This window comes from Cydia pomonella, chromosome 5 (genome assembly GCF_033807575.1).
Source record: "Cydia pomonella isolate Wapato2018A chromosome 5, ilCydPomo1, whole genome shotgun sequence".
Classification (NCBI taxonomy): Eukaryota; Metazoa; Arthropoda; class Insecta; order Lepidoptera; family Tortricidae; genus Cydia; species Cydia pomonella.
The window spans coordinates 20,294,771-20,310,888 of NC_084707.1; the positions used below are offsets into that span (position 1 = coordinate 20,294,771).

The following is a 16,118-nucleotide window of genomic DNA, read 5'->3' on the forward strand; positions in this document are numbered from 1 at the left end:
TAAAAGATACCTTATGCGGCTGGCGCTTACGCGAATACGCTGCTACGCGTAGTAAGCGCCAACCGCTATAAGGTACCTTTACCCTGAGACGTCCAATATTTAAATCTAACCTAAACAAAAATACGTACCTTCATATCTTTTTACTAGGTATCCAAACTATACAATCCCATTGATTCTATATCTAACTTATTTTAAAGATATCTGGAAATTAAAATAAAATGAGATATCATTTTAGACTTTTATATATTTAAACAACAAACATACAAATTAAAATAATAGAGTAACATTCAAGTTATACTCGAGTGTCTTAGAAATCTCAAAAATCAATCGAAAATATATGAATAAATACTGTGTTCTTTCGGTACTGTGTACAATTCAGTAGTATAATAGCAAAGGTCGCCGAAAAGAGTGCCATTTTATGTATTCGTAAAAACTATAAAAATACATAATAATTGATTCACATCTCTGCAACAATGATTTAAACATACTACACCCTTTGTAATGTTCGTTAAATTCAACTACAGCATCAGTTCTCAAACTGGGAACCTTTTCCTCGATACCGGTTGATAACTAACATAACCACGATTTACAAAGTAATCATTACCGCGTTTTACATTTCACTGTTCACTTACTATGTACATAATATCGCACTACCTATTCGGACCTCATTACAGCACGTACACATATATAAGTTACTTAATAATTTCCTTCAGTCAAGTTAGTGCGTGTTTGAGGATATGACATTTTATTATCTAAAAAAAGCAAGTGCTGCCTTAAGTTCAAGTTCCTTAAACATTAGAGGTTAGAAGTTCTGTCATCTTGTTGTCAAAATTGGAATCTTAACCCCTGCCCAAGGGTCTTTATTTGCCAGACAACCAACTACGTTAGGGATTTAATTTTAGAGTTGAAATTTGATTATCATTTCGCATCCGATATAGCGTCCGCGGGACTTACAAGGGGCAACCTACCTCTTTTCACTCCTGAATGTAAGGTGTAACTTATATCTGTGAGCACTGTAAGTAAAGGCATGTGGTGTGACACACTACAGGTTATATGCTTAGGCGGTAACTTTGTGGATGGCCTCGGCCACGTAGTGCACGTTCTTGTTGGACAGGCCGGCGACGGAGATGCGGCCGTCCTTGGTGAGGTAGATGTGGTGGTCCTTGGTCAGCTTCTCCACCTGGAAGACGAACGGTGGTGATCGAGGATTAATTTGCTGCTAATTAGAAACATTTTCCAAAGAACCACAGGCTAAATTAGCTAGTAGTGGTAAAATACAAGATCGCACGGCACTAGGAGTATCAGAAGCCCGTGCCCGTAACCGTGAGATGAAGATAAGTACCACGTAACTCAGTTTCCATTGCCGGGTTTGGTACCTCAATCCAGGAGTTTTCCCAAGTTTTAATATTACGATCACACAGGAAAAGCGAATAGGTGAATAATTTTGAATAGCTTACTGATTGACATCACCTCGCTACATTTGGACCCGCGTAATGTAATCATCGCTTTCGGCCTCGTTCCCTGTCCCTATTCAAAGGGAGCTAGAGCTAAACTGTGGAATGAACTGTCGCCTGCGGTATTTTTTCTCCCATCTTAAAGGCCGTCAACGCACTTATAGCCCCTATGATGTTGCGGGTGTCCATGGGCGACAGTAATCGATTATCAAAAGGGATTTCGTCAACTCGTTTGTCTACTATATTATATAAAAACCGGCCAAGAGCATGTCGGGCCACGCTCAGTGTAGGGTTCCGTAGTTACTCTTGTCTATAATGTCTTTCTTAAGCTCTGCTTCCACGATTTTTTATATATTTTTTGGACCTATGGTTCAAAAGTTAGAGGGGGGGGGGGGGGGGAACACACATTTTTTTTTCTTTCGGAGCGATTATCTCCGAATATATTCATTTTATCAAAAAATGTTTTAGAAGACAAACCTTTCCAACGAGACCCCACACTGTAGGGTTGAACCAAAAAAAAAAGTTCACCCCCACTTTACGTGTAGGGGAGGTACCCTCAAAAAAATTAATTTTTTAGATTTTATTGTACGACTTTTTCGGCTTTATTGATTTATATATCCATGCCGAATTTCAGCTTTCTAGCATTAACGACCACGGAGCAAAGCCTCGGACAGACAGACAGACGGACATTGCGAAACTATAAGGGTTCCTAGTTGACTACGGAATCCTAAAAAAGATCAAGGCTAATGCCCTCTTAGGGCGCTATGGAGACCAACAAGATACCTGTTCGGGTATTAAACTAATTCTACAGATTCTACTCCGTGTTTTTAGTGACTCGCGCGACATGTTTCGTAGAGCCTAGGTCCCCCAACCGGTTCTCTCAGCGTGCGGCGCGGCGCGCAGCAGTACGCGAAGCGCGGCCGTCGTGAACGCTGCTCGCACTGTTAGTGCTTGAGAAAGGAGACCTAGGCTCTCCGAAACATGTCGCGCGAGTGACTAAAAACACGTGAGTGGAATTCGTAGAATTAGTTTTAATGTTAGTATGTCTGATGACAGTTTAAATGACCTGTTCGGGCTTGAGGCCGGTGAAGCAGAACATGCCGATCTGGTCGGTGATGTGCTGCCAGGGCAGCTTGGAGCCGGCGCCTTCCACGCCGGCGCGGAGCTCCTTGCGCATCGTGATGATGCGGTCGGCCATCAGCTTTACGTCCTTCAACCTGGAATTACGGAAGAAATCTGTTTGGAAGCGTATTGTTAGTCACTGGAGAATAGGCTCAGGCTTTCATTGGTTGATAGGGCCCACATGCGGGGTATCTACTTCCCGTAGATATGGCCTGTGTCAAGTACTGGACCTACGCGCGGGCGGCGGGACGTCGCGGCAGGTCGCGAGCGTCGCGCGACACTAACTCGGCTTTGCCTACTTCACCGGCAACGGACGAATACCGAATAATTTTTTTTATAATTGTTAGCCGGGATTCTTTTGTAATTAAGGCGGATTTCACCAGCCTATTTTAATACAGCCCGCGTTATTATTTCAACGTCCAATAGGACTACCCTGCATTCGGAAAATCGTTTTCATTGATGCATGTTTTCATGTTTTCCGCATGTCCGGTACGAGAGATATTCATAACGCGTGCCTTTATGAGTTTCACTAGTAGTTATACCGCTTTACTACCTATGACTGACTAATGAGTTTCAGTAGTGGTTGTACCGCCTGCGGGAAGTCACCGCATGCTGTATATCGACCGAGTTTTCGACCAATTTAAGTCAATGCTCAATTGTACGGTCTTACTTCATCGCTACATATATTTGTTTCAGAAGACAAAAGGTATACTACTAACCACAAATCATTGTGCTGCTGGTCGTTAAGGATGGTCTGCACGATGCGGGCGCCATACAGGAGAGGGTTGGAGTACATGACGCGGATGATCTAGAACTGCGTCGTGATCTTGGTGCTATACTGACCACAAATCCTTGAGTTTCTGGTCGTTAAGGATGGTCTGCACGATGCGGGCGCCATACAGGGGAGGGTTGGAGTACATGACGCGGATCATGATCTTGAGCTGGGACATGATGATCTTGGCGGTGTTCTCGTCACCACAACAAATGGTCAGGGCGCCGGCACGCTCGCCGTACAGACCTGAAATTAGAGTTAAGTTTCTATCAATTTTGGAAGAAACATTGCCAACTGTACTTTTCAAAACGCGAAAGTTTTAAATGTCATATTGTACTTTTCATATTCAGTTGTTAAACACTTTTTGAGATTATTCCGACGAAAACGCAAATAGGTCCTTAACTATGGATAAACTATGGATAAACTATGAAAAACTAAGTGATTCGAATCTAACGATCCAATACGTAATAGTCTTGTAAAGATACTGAAGATTGTAGAGCTTACTTTTTGCTCTTGGTTAGATGCAAATTAATATAGGCTTTAAAACGGTTCCCTCGGTTCAGCTGCAAAGTAATATACGCTTTAAAACGGTTCCCTCGGTTCAGATGCTTAGTAATATACGCTTTAAAACGGATCCTTCGGTTCAGATGCAAAGTAATATACGCTTTAAAACGGATCCTTCGGTTCAGATGCAAAGTAATATACGCTTTAAAACGGTTCCCTCGGTTCAGATGCAAAGTAATATACGCTTTAAAACGGATCCTTCGGTTCAGATGCAAAGTAATATACGCTTTAAAACGGTTCCCTCGGTTCAGATGCAAAGTAATATACGCTTTAAAACGGATCCTTCGGTTCAGATGCAAAGTAATATACGCTTTAAAACGGTTCCCTTGGTTCACATGCAAAGTAATATACGCTTTGAAACGGTTCGCTCGGTTAAGATGCAAAGTAATATACTCTAAAACGGTTCCCTCGGTTCAGATGCAAAGTAATATACGCTTTGAAACGGTTCCCTCGGTTCAGATGCAAAGTAATATACGCTTTAAAACGGTTCCCTCGGTTCAGGTGCAAAGTAATATACGCTTCAAAACGGATCCCTCGGTTCAAATGCAAAGTAATATACGCTTTAAAACGGATCCCTCGGTTCAGATGCAAAGTAATATACGCTTTAAAACGGTTCCCTTGGTTCAGTGGCAAAGTAATATACGCTTTGAAACGGTTCCCTCGGTTAACATGCAAAGTAATATACGCTTTAAAACGGATCCCTCGGTCTAGATGCAAAGTAATATACGCTTTAAAACGAATCCCTCGGTTCAGATGCACAGAAATATACGCTTTAAAACGGTTCCCTCCGTTCAGATGCAAAGTAATATACGCTTTAAAACGGTTTCCTTGCTTCAGACGCAAAGTAATATACGCTTGAAAACGGATCCCTCGGTTCAGATGCAAAGTAATATACGCTTTAAAACGAAGATAGTAAACTTAAATTAGCATTAGTATAAATACATATTTCTGAGTTATGCAAACCGCTATATAACTATTACACGTATATTGTGATTCGTAGGAATCTATAAGAAAACTTACGTAAATCGTAGCTTACAACTGGTTGATAAATAAATATTATAGGACAGTATTACACAAATTGACCAAGTCCCACAGTAAGCTCAATATGGCTTGTGTTGTGGGTACTTAGACAACGAAATATATAATATTTACATATTTATATATACGTAAATATATAGGAAACACCTATTACTCAGGAACAAATATTCGTGCTCATCACACAAATAAATGCCCTTGCCAGGATTTGAACCTGGAACCATCGGCTTCATAGGCAGGGTCACTACCCGTTGGGCCAGACATTGATAGATAACTGGAGTACTTTTAACTAACACGCTTTTCTTTTATTTTTATAAGGAACAAATATTCGTGGTCATCACCCAATCGACCACTGGGCCAGACATCTTGATAGATAACCAGAGTACTTTTAACTAACAATCTTTTCTTTTACTTTTATTAGGAACAAATATTCGCGGTCATCACCCAATCGACCACTGGGCCAGACATCATGATAGATAACTGGAGTACTTTTAATTAACAATCTTTTCTTTTACTTTTATTAGGAACAAATATTCGTAGTCATCACCGAATCAACCACTTGGCAATCAACCACATTAATTTATGAATAAATAGTGTACATCATAATATGAAGACATACTCAATTAAAAGGTTTTATCGATAATTGCATGTGGAATAGTCAATAGGTCAGGATCGCGTCTTCAGTCGCTGTTGCCAAGACAGACTTAATTAATCTACGCCACTTCATTTTATCAGTGGGTGGTATTTTCCTTTAAAAGATACTATATAGCTACATTCCAGCTATACGCTGTTATTAAGTTATTGTAATGTTGCGTATGTGTTTACATTTTTGACCTGGTTATCGTACGTAGTGACGTCATTGTCATCACTTAAATTTATCAAAGGGTCGATTGTATGGTGATTTTTCCATAAAATAAAGATAATATTAATTAAGACTCCATAGAACGAGTGATAAACAACCAAGGTTTATATAATGTTTGTTATAACTATTGCATAAGTAGTAATAAAATAATACATTGCTAGTACACAACTAAACCGGTAATTTATAATTGCGTAATTTACATTTCCATGCAATAGTTTTCTTAGTAACGTAGGAAGCTTTAGGCCTATTTTTAGTTCATTTACTTTAGATATATTTGTAAAAGGCTGTTTGTTTTTTAAATAAAATAAAATAAAAATTGGTAGGCAGTCAAGTACCGTTACGATACGTATCCTACCATTATTATAATTATAATGTATAGTAGGTAAGCTAAAAGTATGTAATACTCATAGTAGAGTAGCAGGTCGCCAAATGGGCAATGGGGAACCGAACGTATTGCATTCCATTTGGTTATTTAACTCAAGAAGAAACGAACTGCGTTGGTCATTTTATTGCAAAACCGGATCCGAAGAAACTAATTGGTGACCCTGGTAGAGTATAAACTGTGAGGGTTGTTAAAGATAGAGACCTGGAAAGATGGAGATGGTAGGATGGAGGCGCATTAAGCGGGCCACGTAAACCGACCAAGTGGACTTAATATTATGTAGGACGAAAGTACACGTACGGATGCATATGTCGTTGTGCACGCACACATACATACTTAACTTGGGGAAGAAATCAGAAATGGCACTTTCAAATGAGTTTCAATAAAATGCTTCAAGAGGGCTCTCTTTACCTATATACTTACTTTACTCTTTGGTTGAATGCCAAGATGTTGTGTCACAATTTGACGTTAAAAAACAAAAGAAGGTTGCTTTACAGTCCTAGGTGTGTAAGGCAGTATGAAATTCCTTTACATATCATCTTCACTTATCGCACCTGATATGTAGTATTTTCGGACCTAATTTGACGTATATCACGTCATAATTTCGTAGCAAGTTTGAGAAAACATTAATTAAATTAAATGTGTAGTTTACAGGCCACGAGCCAAGCGATGGCAGACCCTCCAAAGTACAAGAGGTTACGTAGCGTGCGCGAAATAAGCAGCAGCACCGCTTTTCGTGCATGAAGTGTTAATGTCAAGTTTTCGATTCAGGCCATTTGGTACCTCTTCAATGAGCTGGTTCTTCCAGAAGGTAGCCAGATGGCGCTAGTAGTAATAAGGACTCACCCATGTTCTTGGCGAAGCTCTGTGCCAGCATGACCTGATGTCCGTCTTGTACGAACTGGCGGACTGCGAAGGCGTCGTTGTTTACGTCGCCAGTAGCGAAACCCTGGTACGCCATGTCGAAGAACGGGAACAGGTGCTTCTTCTTGATTAGCTGGATAGACAATTATTAAATAAATATATATTATAGAACATTCTTACACAGGTCGACTAAGCCCCACAGTAAGCTCAAGAAGGCTTGTGTTGTGGGTACCCAGACAACGATATACAATATAATATAATAAATAAATAAATAATAATAATAAATATTATAGGACATTATTACACAAATTGACTAAGTCCCACAGTAAGCTCAATAAGGCTTGTGTTGAGGGTACTTAGACAACGATATATATAATATATAAATATTTATAAATACTTAAATACATAGAAAACACCCATGACTCAGGAACAAATATCCATGCTCATCACACGAATAAATGCCCTTACCAGGATTTGAACCCGGGACCATCAGCTTCGTAGGCGGGGTCACTACCCACTAGGCCAAACCGGTCGTCAAAATATAATATAATAAGTTTTTGGCAAAAATTTCATTTTTGGTACAAGTTTTTATCGCTGACTGTACTTTTTTTTCCACAGGCAACTAATACTCATCGAGACAATTCTAAAAACCCCAAACAGGTTGCGTTGTTTTATCACAGAGTTCCTATGGCTACCTCCTGTCTCCATCATCAGATCAGCTTGATGGTACCATAATATTGAATTGTTACCTGACTTACATATGTATGCAAATTTTCAGCTTCATCGGAAACCGGGAAGTGGGTCAAATTTAACTTGCAAGATTTGTCCCATACATACTAACAGGGCAAGTAAAATAAAAGCTTGTAAAAATACTTAAATACATAGAAAACACCCATGATTTAGGAAGAAATACCTGTGCTCATCACACAAATAAATGCCCGTACCAGGATTTGAACCCAGAACCATCGCCTTCATAGGCAGGGTCATTACCGAAACCATTAAACCGGTCGTCAAACCCCGGTCCGGTCGGTCATGATACTGACAATAAATTGTTAGAAACGAGGATATATTTTTAAAAAAAACCTTTTTCTCATGGCAATAAGGTTCATTAAGATAACAGCATTTTTGTTAAACCTTTACCACCACGCCTGTCGTGTGCGGCGCGTCATCGAGGACCTTGTCGGGACACACGAAGGTTGATATTAGGATGTTAATGCGTTAGTTGACGTTTTTGTTAAGTTATTAAAAATAAATGTAGTTCTTTAGTTAAGGCACATTACTGTTATGAATGTCAGAAAAGACTAAACAAACAAAACTGTCTTTGGTCCCTTCTAACTCAAGAAGTTACCGGCATAAGAAAATCGGTTGGATTTTCTTTTTCAAAACAGTTTGCATTTTATAATTAACTTGCATTACACTATTATGGATTCATGATATATTATGGTCGAATTTGTCTGCGTGACAGCGTGATAATGACAGTATCTGTCTCTTTCAATCGTGATGTGTTAAAAAGTGACACTTATTTTATCACGTGGTTAAAGCCATCCATAATAAGCCTGCAGATAACTTGTACAAGACGTTATCTTTGTCAAACATCCCTATCTATGATATATCCCAATCTCACCTCATCGTTGATAATTGATATAATTTTTTTACCTCACGTTTCACGATTTCTTTTGTATCTAGATTAGCCAGAACTAATTACATATAATTAATAAAGTTTGATTATGTTTCATCTGAGTCATCGCTGTAGGTAACACTCTATGTCAATATTTTATGATATGTCTATTCTCTTGATACATACATATTTGTGGAATGGATGTTTTGGGCAATAAACAAGATAGATATGCCCTTGAACTCTTTATCAACTCGTATGCGAATACTTCCACTCTTTCATAAAAACTATCTGTCAGCTGTATATATGACGTATTTAGAAGTTTTGTACTAGCACGTGTCGTTTTCATACATCAATGAGAAATCAACTATACAAGCATCATTTGCAAAATCATATGTTTTAAGGTTTAAGGGATAACACCTACTCCTTAAATATTTCTTAGTTTTATACTGTCTAGTGAACTGACGTAATTGTTGAGAGAACTTAGCCGATGTGTTGTAAAATAGTGGATGCCTGTTTCCGCAATACTCTTGTTTTCGAGTTTTGTTAACGGTTTGCGATAAGAGTCTTTAATCCTTATCCCGCTATCGACGTCAACTGGTGCGCGCGGCTACAACCCAATATCAACCTTCATACGTTACGACAAGATTCACGATGACGAGCCGCGCACCATAGGCGTGGCATCAAAAGTTTAATGTGTTAAGTTAAAGGATGGTAAGTTGATTAAACAGCCCTGCAATTGCAATCCAAGAAGTAGTATGTCGTAAAAACAACGCTTACCTGAGAAAGCTCCTTCCATTGCTCTTTGTTGGGGTCGACACCGGTGGGATTGTGGGCACACGCGTGTAGCAGGATGACCGAGCCATCGGGGATTTTCTGCAAGCCACATAAAACTTAATTCTAGTCGGACAAACCAATGATCACCTAAAACACAGCGGTCACCTAAAAAACAGTCGGAGCGTATTTATAGGCACATTGAAAATGCGCTCCGGCACGCCCCGACTCCAGCCGATCGGTCGGTGGGAATCGTACATTAGAAACACCGAATGTTGGGTTTATTAATAATTCCACAACAGCGTAACCTACTACTTATTCAAAATTAAATTCGCAATTTAAAAAAAAACTTTTCTTTCACCAAAAGTTTAGTCTTACAGAATTTTGCACACGGTTATTGAAGTATCAAAAGCAGATACCTACCAAGCATTTGCCTTGACTGCGTTGAGGATAGACAATAATAGGTTTCTTACATTAACTACACTATCTTATCAAATAGGTACTGTTTATAAACATGCTAACCGCGGTTTTCAAGACGAAGAATATGGATATGTAAAAGTGTAAGGCCTGAGTGGACGCTCGAAGCGGAGCGTTCGGCGGGGCGTACAGCATGGCGTCGGGCTCACAAGTGATTTGAGCAGCGTGCACTAAGGCCGCACCTATACATTTGCATTTGTTTATACATGCACGCCGCACGAGCACTCGAGCGTCCACTCAGGCCTTACTCTAAGATTTCAAGTTTTCATAAACAGATTTCACAAGTAAAGTTTTGAAACGAGTGCGTGCCTATAATATGCGTAGCTTCCTTTTTATCTATACATCTCGCGAGCAAGATTTAAGTGGGCCCTGAAACATAAGACGACATGCCAACAACAAAATGCAGATAACGAAATTCTGGCTCTAAGTTGCTGGCAACTATCCTTGCCTGTTTGATGAAGCTATAAAAGTACTACTTTCCGTCAGTACCTCATATCTATGTAAGGCCGGATTTAGGTGGGTCTGAATTTAGCAGTTTTAGTTGGTAACTTTGGGTCCCACTGCGCTAGCGAATATGTCAGTATCAAGCTCCTGTACGGCTATTGGGGATTATCTATCTGTACGTATCAAGTTAAAGAGATGTTCTAAATGCTAATGTTCTGCCTATGTGTAACTGTACCTGTTAACATGTGAACATTGAATGCAATTAGATCGCTGCGGTTGACATACTTCTGTAACTCCCGCAACTACGGAGCGAGGTCACTCCCATGCAATCAATCTTCTAATAAAATTCTATTGGCCATACAAATGTTTTGCAGAGACAAAACGATTGAAACGTTGATCGCTAAATATTGCGAGAGTACCTATCCATCAAACCAATTTATACTTAAGCCAGAACATCATAAGTTCACAACAGATCAACCAATAGAGTGCTGTCTTTTTATCGAATGTCTTCTTTATGCGATGGTTCTTACCTATGATTGGTGGAAATGTGTCCGGCGTTTTTGAATTACGACCCGTTTTAGGTTAGACGTTCGATTATGACCAATAGTAAAATAATGCTACAAGTGGATTCTCGGACCTTGACTTTTAATAAATGGAATTTCATGAAGCTCCCGTTATCAGTGACATAAGTAGATATCGCGAAATTAATGTATTATGCAAGACCCACCGACTCGCTATTATCATTATCACGCCATGGCCACGAATGAGTGCCGTGGTCTTTATCAGAACCCGAATGAATCGGAGCCTACAAGTAGTTTCTATGATAAAACAGCAAGTTGATTTTATGTTTTGATTTGGTGTCTATAAGCTTTGATTAAATATCGCAGAAAGAATATATTTTCAGCTCCTATATAATTTTAATATTTACACTGTAATAATATCGTCCATGGTCAAGGCTTAATAAGCCAGATGGATATCTTTATTAAGTTTTGAATTTTTTACCAGCTAGAATGGCATTTTACCCACGTGGAGCGGCGTAACGTAACACAATATCTCGGTCAAGGTCGGTCCTACTTAGTGTGGGATTCGCAGGTGATTCTTTCAGTCTAGCAATATTTCCTCTTCCTGTGGTGTTCTTGTGGCAAAACTATTTCAGTCACTGCAGATCTGTGAAAGCCTATGAAAACGCCGACTTATTTTTATTAACTACGATTTGATTTCATCTCACCTGATGAACGTCGTGTGACACACCAATCGTGGACGCTTGGAGCATGCTTTCGCCAGCCTAATAACTTTTACTGTCTGTTTGTTCTTTGTCACTCTTAAACATGATTTAAAATGACGTCTACTTACGTTGATATCTTCAAGGGCACCCTGGAAGTCCAGTCCGCAGGTCTTCGGGTCGTAGTAGCGGTACTTCTTGTGGTTGATCTTGAGGGTGTTGCAGATCTGAGGGTGGTTGCCCCAAGTGGGGTTGGGCATCCACACTTCCTTGTCGCCGTAGTGCTTGACGAGAAACTCGAAGCCAAGCCGCAGGGCGCCGGTTCCGGATAGGGTCTAATTTACAAATACACATTGGTTATGAGAGTTAGTTTTGTTGAACTTTGGTCATAGTTTATGGGTGTCTTACTTTTGTTCGTTGTCTGGATTACAATATAAGTTTGTTACTGAAGACAAGTTTAAGTTGGCGTCAAGATTAATTTTCCCACAGCATTGGCGCCTGACACATCGTCCTAAGGAGGTCTAGTACTAGAAGTATATTAGGTTTTCAAGCTTTTAGACTCAAGAAACACAGCTGAGCCTTCGTTTCGCGGCCTAAATTATATGAAATTAGGCTCTTAGCGGGCGCTTAGGGTCCGGATCCAGGGTAGTTTGGAAATGCCTGCTGTAAATGAACTTTACTAGGTTTTCCTACTCTGGACTTCTCGACCTAGACGGGGCTGGGTTGTTGACACAATATGACACTGTATTTTGCTAGTGTAACAACTAGACCTACCTGTACAGTGGCGTTGGATTTATCCGCCAAGACGGGACTGTTGTCACCGAAGGCCAACTTGGCCACAGCGTCAGTGTAGCTCGCCTCGCCACCGATTGGTGCGTATTCGTGGTTCAGGCCTTTGCCGTAGAGTACTTCCTCGGCCTGTTGACAAATTGCGATTGGTGATATTGGTGTTAATGTGTTTGAGATTGCGAATTACTTATAGTGTGACACAACATGAATGAGGTTCAAGGATTCACTTTAAATATTTTATTGTATATCGCTGGGTAAAGGCCTACGCAAACTGGCGGAGCGCTACGCATATCATCGAAGAGGATTTTCTACGCGCAGCGCACTCTGACGAGGGAAACCGCCTGCGATACCGCGAGCGCCCACCAGCGCGGCGCACGAGTGAACACTCCGCCGCTATCATATTAAGGTATTAGTTAGTGACCAGTGTGCACGAGTTCCTCCGTCGTCCGCCGAGTTGCGCCAAGTCTTCCCCTCCCGTGGCCCGGTTTCCCCGGCGCACTCGGGAGGCTCCGGCGCACGCGGGGGATACCGTGGCATGCTGGCGCCTGCCGCCGTGGTATCCTCTAACGCACTCCTCGATGCCGCGGAGTAAAAATCCTCCGTGATGCTCCAAGATATAATTGAAATACGGAAGAATATACTGTGATAAATTTAAAGTGATCTGCGCTGCGAGCTCCGCCGATTTGTGCAGGACTTCAGACCCACCATACAAAAAACACCAGTTGAATTTCAAATCAATTGTGAAGAAAATATATTTGATTGAATTACTTTTGTTTAAAAATGAAACAAATCACATTATATTTATTACATTAAATTAAATTAGGACCGTGACCCTTACGAGATGAGACTACACTTGTAATCTACTTACTTTCTTAACGGAAGGCAGAACAAAGGGCTGTCCGTTGTCGTCGCGGTAGGCTCCGACGCCGAGGTTCACCTTACGACTGTCAGTGTCTCGCTTGTAGGCCTCCGTGATGCCCAGGATCACGTCCGGAGGGCCCATCTGTACTTGGCTCCACCAGTGGCTGTAGAGTTCAAAACTTTAGTAAACAATATACCTATCATTTGACATTTACCAGTTGCTTTTTGGTAAGAGATAACATTGAGAGGAAACTGGACTAATCCAAATAAGGCCTAGGTTCCCCTGTGGGTTGAAAGGTCAGATGGCAGTCATTTTTGTTAAAACTAGTGTCTATGCCAGAGGGATTCGGACTGTCGGCGCAAATTTTATCTCGGCACACTAACCTAGCTGGGCCACTCGAAATAGATAGGTACACAGTTTGGGAGCCCCTGGTCTACAGAAATTCCTGTGGAGAAAAGCGGGGTCAAACATGAGGAAGATGAGTAAACTTATTAAGTTTAGGTGGAATGATGTGGTCCAAGTCGAAAACAGGACCACACACACACAGTTTAATCTGAATACTCTGATATACTTACTCGTGGGAGATACGAAATAAGAAATATATACCCTCATCTGTTATTTATTCATGATAAGAAATAAATGATAGATAATAATCGCATTGACACATTTCATACAGGTTGCCTAGTAAAATTGCGTACAGACAGTTTTTTTTTTCACTTTTTTGTTCATTATTTAATTGTATACTTAATGTAGTTTAACTGTACACGGTGTTTTTTTAAAACTGTTAACTTCGGGGTATGGCTAAGAATATTTAAGGAAACTGAATGGCACTGTTAATTTTTAAATATCATTTTTTTACTTTTTTCGTTAAAAGTATGTAATAGCGTTGTTGTAACACGGACATTATTATTTAAATCCACTTAACAATTGAAAACTATGACATATCAAAATCCTTTGCGAATATTGATTGTCTGAGATAGTACTTGCGTTTAGTAGCAAATGTATAAACTCTTACTAAACACTAATCAATATATAAACAGGCCCTAAGCAAGTGTACACGTTCGTAGGGGCCTTATCATATAAAAAATAAATCATTGATTATCTCCAAAATGGAGTTAATTAGAATACCAGTTTCTTTGAGAAAGTTACTTAATTTAAGCTCAGGAATGCACCCTTGAAATTAACAGACAAAAAGTAAAAAAATACACTGTCATTATGGTTTTAGACTGGTATTATTGTACATTACTATACCATTAAATTGTTCACACTAGTAAAAATACACTCAATATTAAAATCTTAAACAGCAAATTCTGTGGATTTATTGCAAAAACAAAAACTGAAATCAGAAAACTAGTTAACTGAAAATGAAAAAGTATAAGGTGATTTATTAATAACAAATAAACATTTTAAAAACCTTAAAATTATGCCCAAAAATGATTAACTCATTTTAGAAATTAGAATCGGTTCAATCGATTTATATCAATCATAGCTAAAAATCACCACAAGGAAACTAACTTTCACATATAAAAACCACATTGAAATTGGACCATCTGTGTGAGAGCTACAATGTCACTGACAGACATTGGCGTCAAACATATAGAGCCAGACCAACATAAGTTGGCAGCGATTTTGACAGCCTAGACAGTGCAAGTGTTTTCTTTTTTATACTATATGTTGTTGGCAAACAAGCATACGGCCTGCCTGATGGTAAGCAGTCTCCGTAGCATATGGAAAAATGCAACACAGAGGAGTTCCATGCATTTGCGTTAGGTGTTAAAAAAATAGTTAGGTGTTAAATATGTATTTGTAGTCTAGTTTAAGTGTAACTGCAGCATTCCAGGTGTTATCTCTTAAAAGCTCCTTTGACTGCATTGCTGATTTTTTCAATGCAGATGTAGTTAAGCTAGTCCCTAAATGACCGGTACCCGGTATGAGTGGAAACCGAAAATAGAGTACGATACATTCTTATTAGTACCTAGCTTTCTAGTAAGAAAACAGTTTAAATAGATAAAATAACCTATCACAAGGGCATATTGTATATCTATATTGTATACTACTTATCCTAGCTCAGTAAACATGCAGATCTTAAAAACACAATTATTATGTATTGGTGTATTACGTAAAAAACCGGGTGGTGCCGGCGAGATACCCTTTACCTGGCTCTCGCCGCAGCCGCGCCGATGGCTTCAACATTGCTGTTTTTAAGCACTTGAACCGATAAATTCTTCAGCGCTTGAGCCATTTTTACGGCGTTTGTATGGCACGTGGAGCGACACTGCAATAACTGGCCTTCGCGCTACAAGTCGTTAGTCGGGTCCTAGCGCTGCGTTTATCGCGGCAATGTAAGATTAGATTACGGACCCAAGAAAACTGCGAAATATCATATGTTTGATAGGGTAACCTTCCCAAAACACTGATAATCGCAAGTAAAGCAAAGGCAAGTAATTGCTACTTGATTACATAGTATATTGGTCCTTTAATAATAGTTAGTTAATTACTACATTTACGCTATCTTATGCACTACTTTCAAATATACAATACATTAAAGCTACAAATATAGGTACATATTAGATCAAAATTTCCTGAATCGTCGTGGAAATGGAGTTTTATGGCAACATTCATAATAAAAACGTCAGTTACAGCAAATGCGTCACTGCGTCAATGTCATCGGGAGGTCAATTTTCAAGGTTCCATAGTAAATATTTATTTAGTATAACCGATTATTAGCGGATGATGTGTATAGTTTTAGCAAGTTAGCCATATAAAATTTACTTGAAAACGAAAGGAGTGGCACTGTTAGTAAATATTAAAAATGTCATCTTTGAAAGTGGTTTTTGCGTGAAAAGTAACGACTGAACAAAGGCAGTTATTCTCAAAACT

General features: G+C 39.6%; 1 protein-coding gene across 1 annotated transcript; it reads right to left on the bottom strand.

Annotated features, from left to right (window-relative positions):
• Positions 1-228: 228 nt before the first annotated feature.
• On the bottom strand, positions 229-15,561 carry LOC133518048 (aspartate aminotransferase, mitochondrial). The gene is made up of 9 exons (XM_061851610.1): positions 15,395-15,561; positions 13,245-13,401; positions 12,362-12,505; positions 11,719-11,922; positions 9,451-9,546; positions 7,038-7,188; positions 3,420-3,594; positions 2,521-2,671; positions 229-1,180 (listed from the first exon to the last, which is right to left on the bottom strand). The coding sequence occupies exons 1-9, from the start codon at positions 15,478-15,480 to the stop codon at positions 1,058-1,060; spliced, it is 1,287 nt and encodes a 428-aa protein (XP_061707594.1). The 5' UTR covers positions 15,481-15,561; the 3' UTR covers positions 229-1,057.
• Positions 15,562-16,118: the final 557 nt, after the last annotated feature.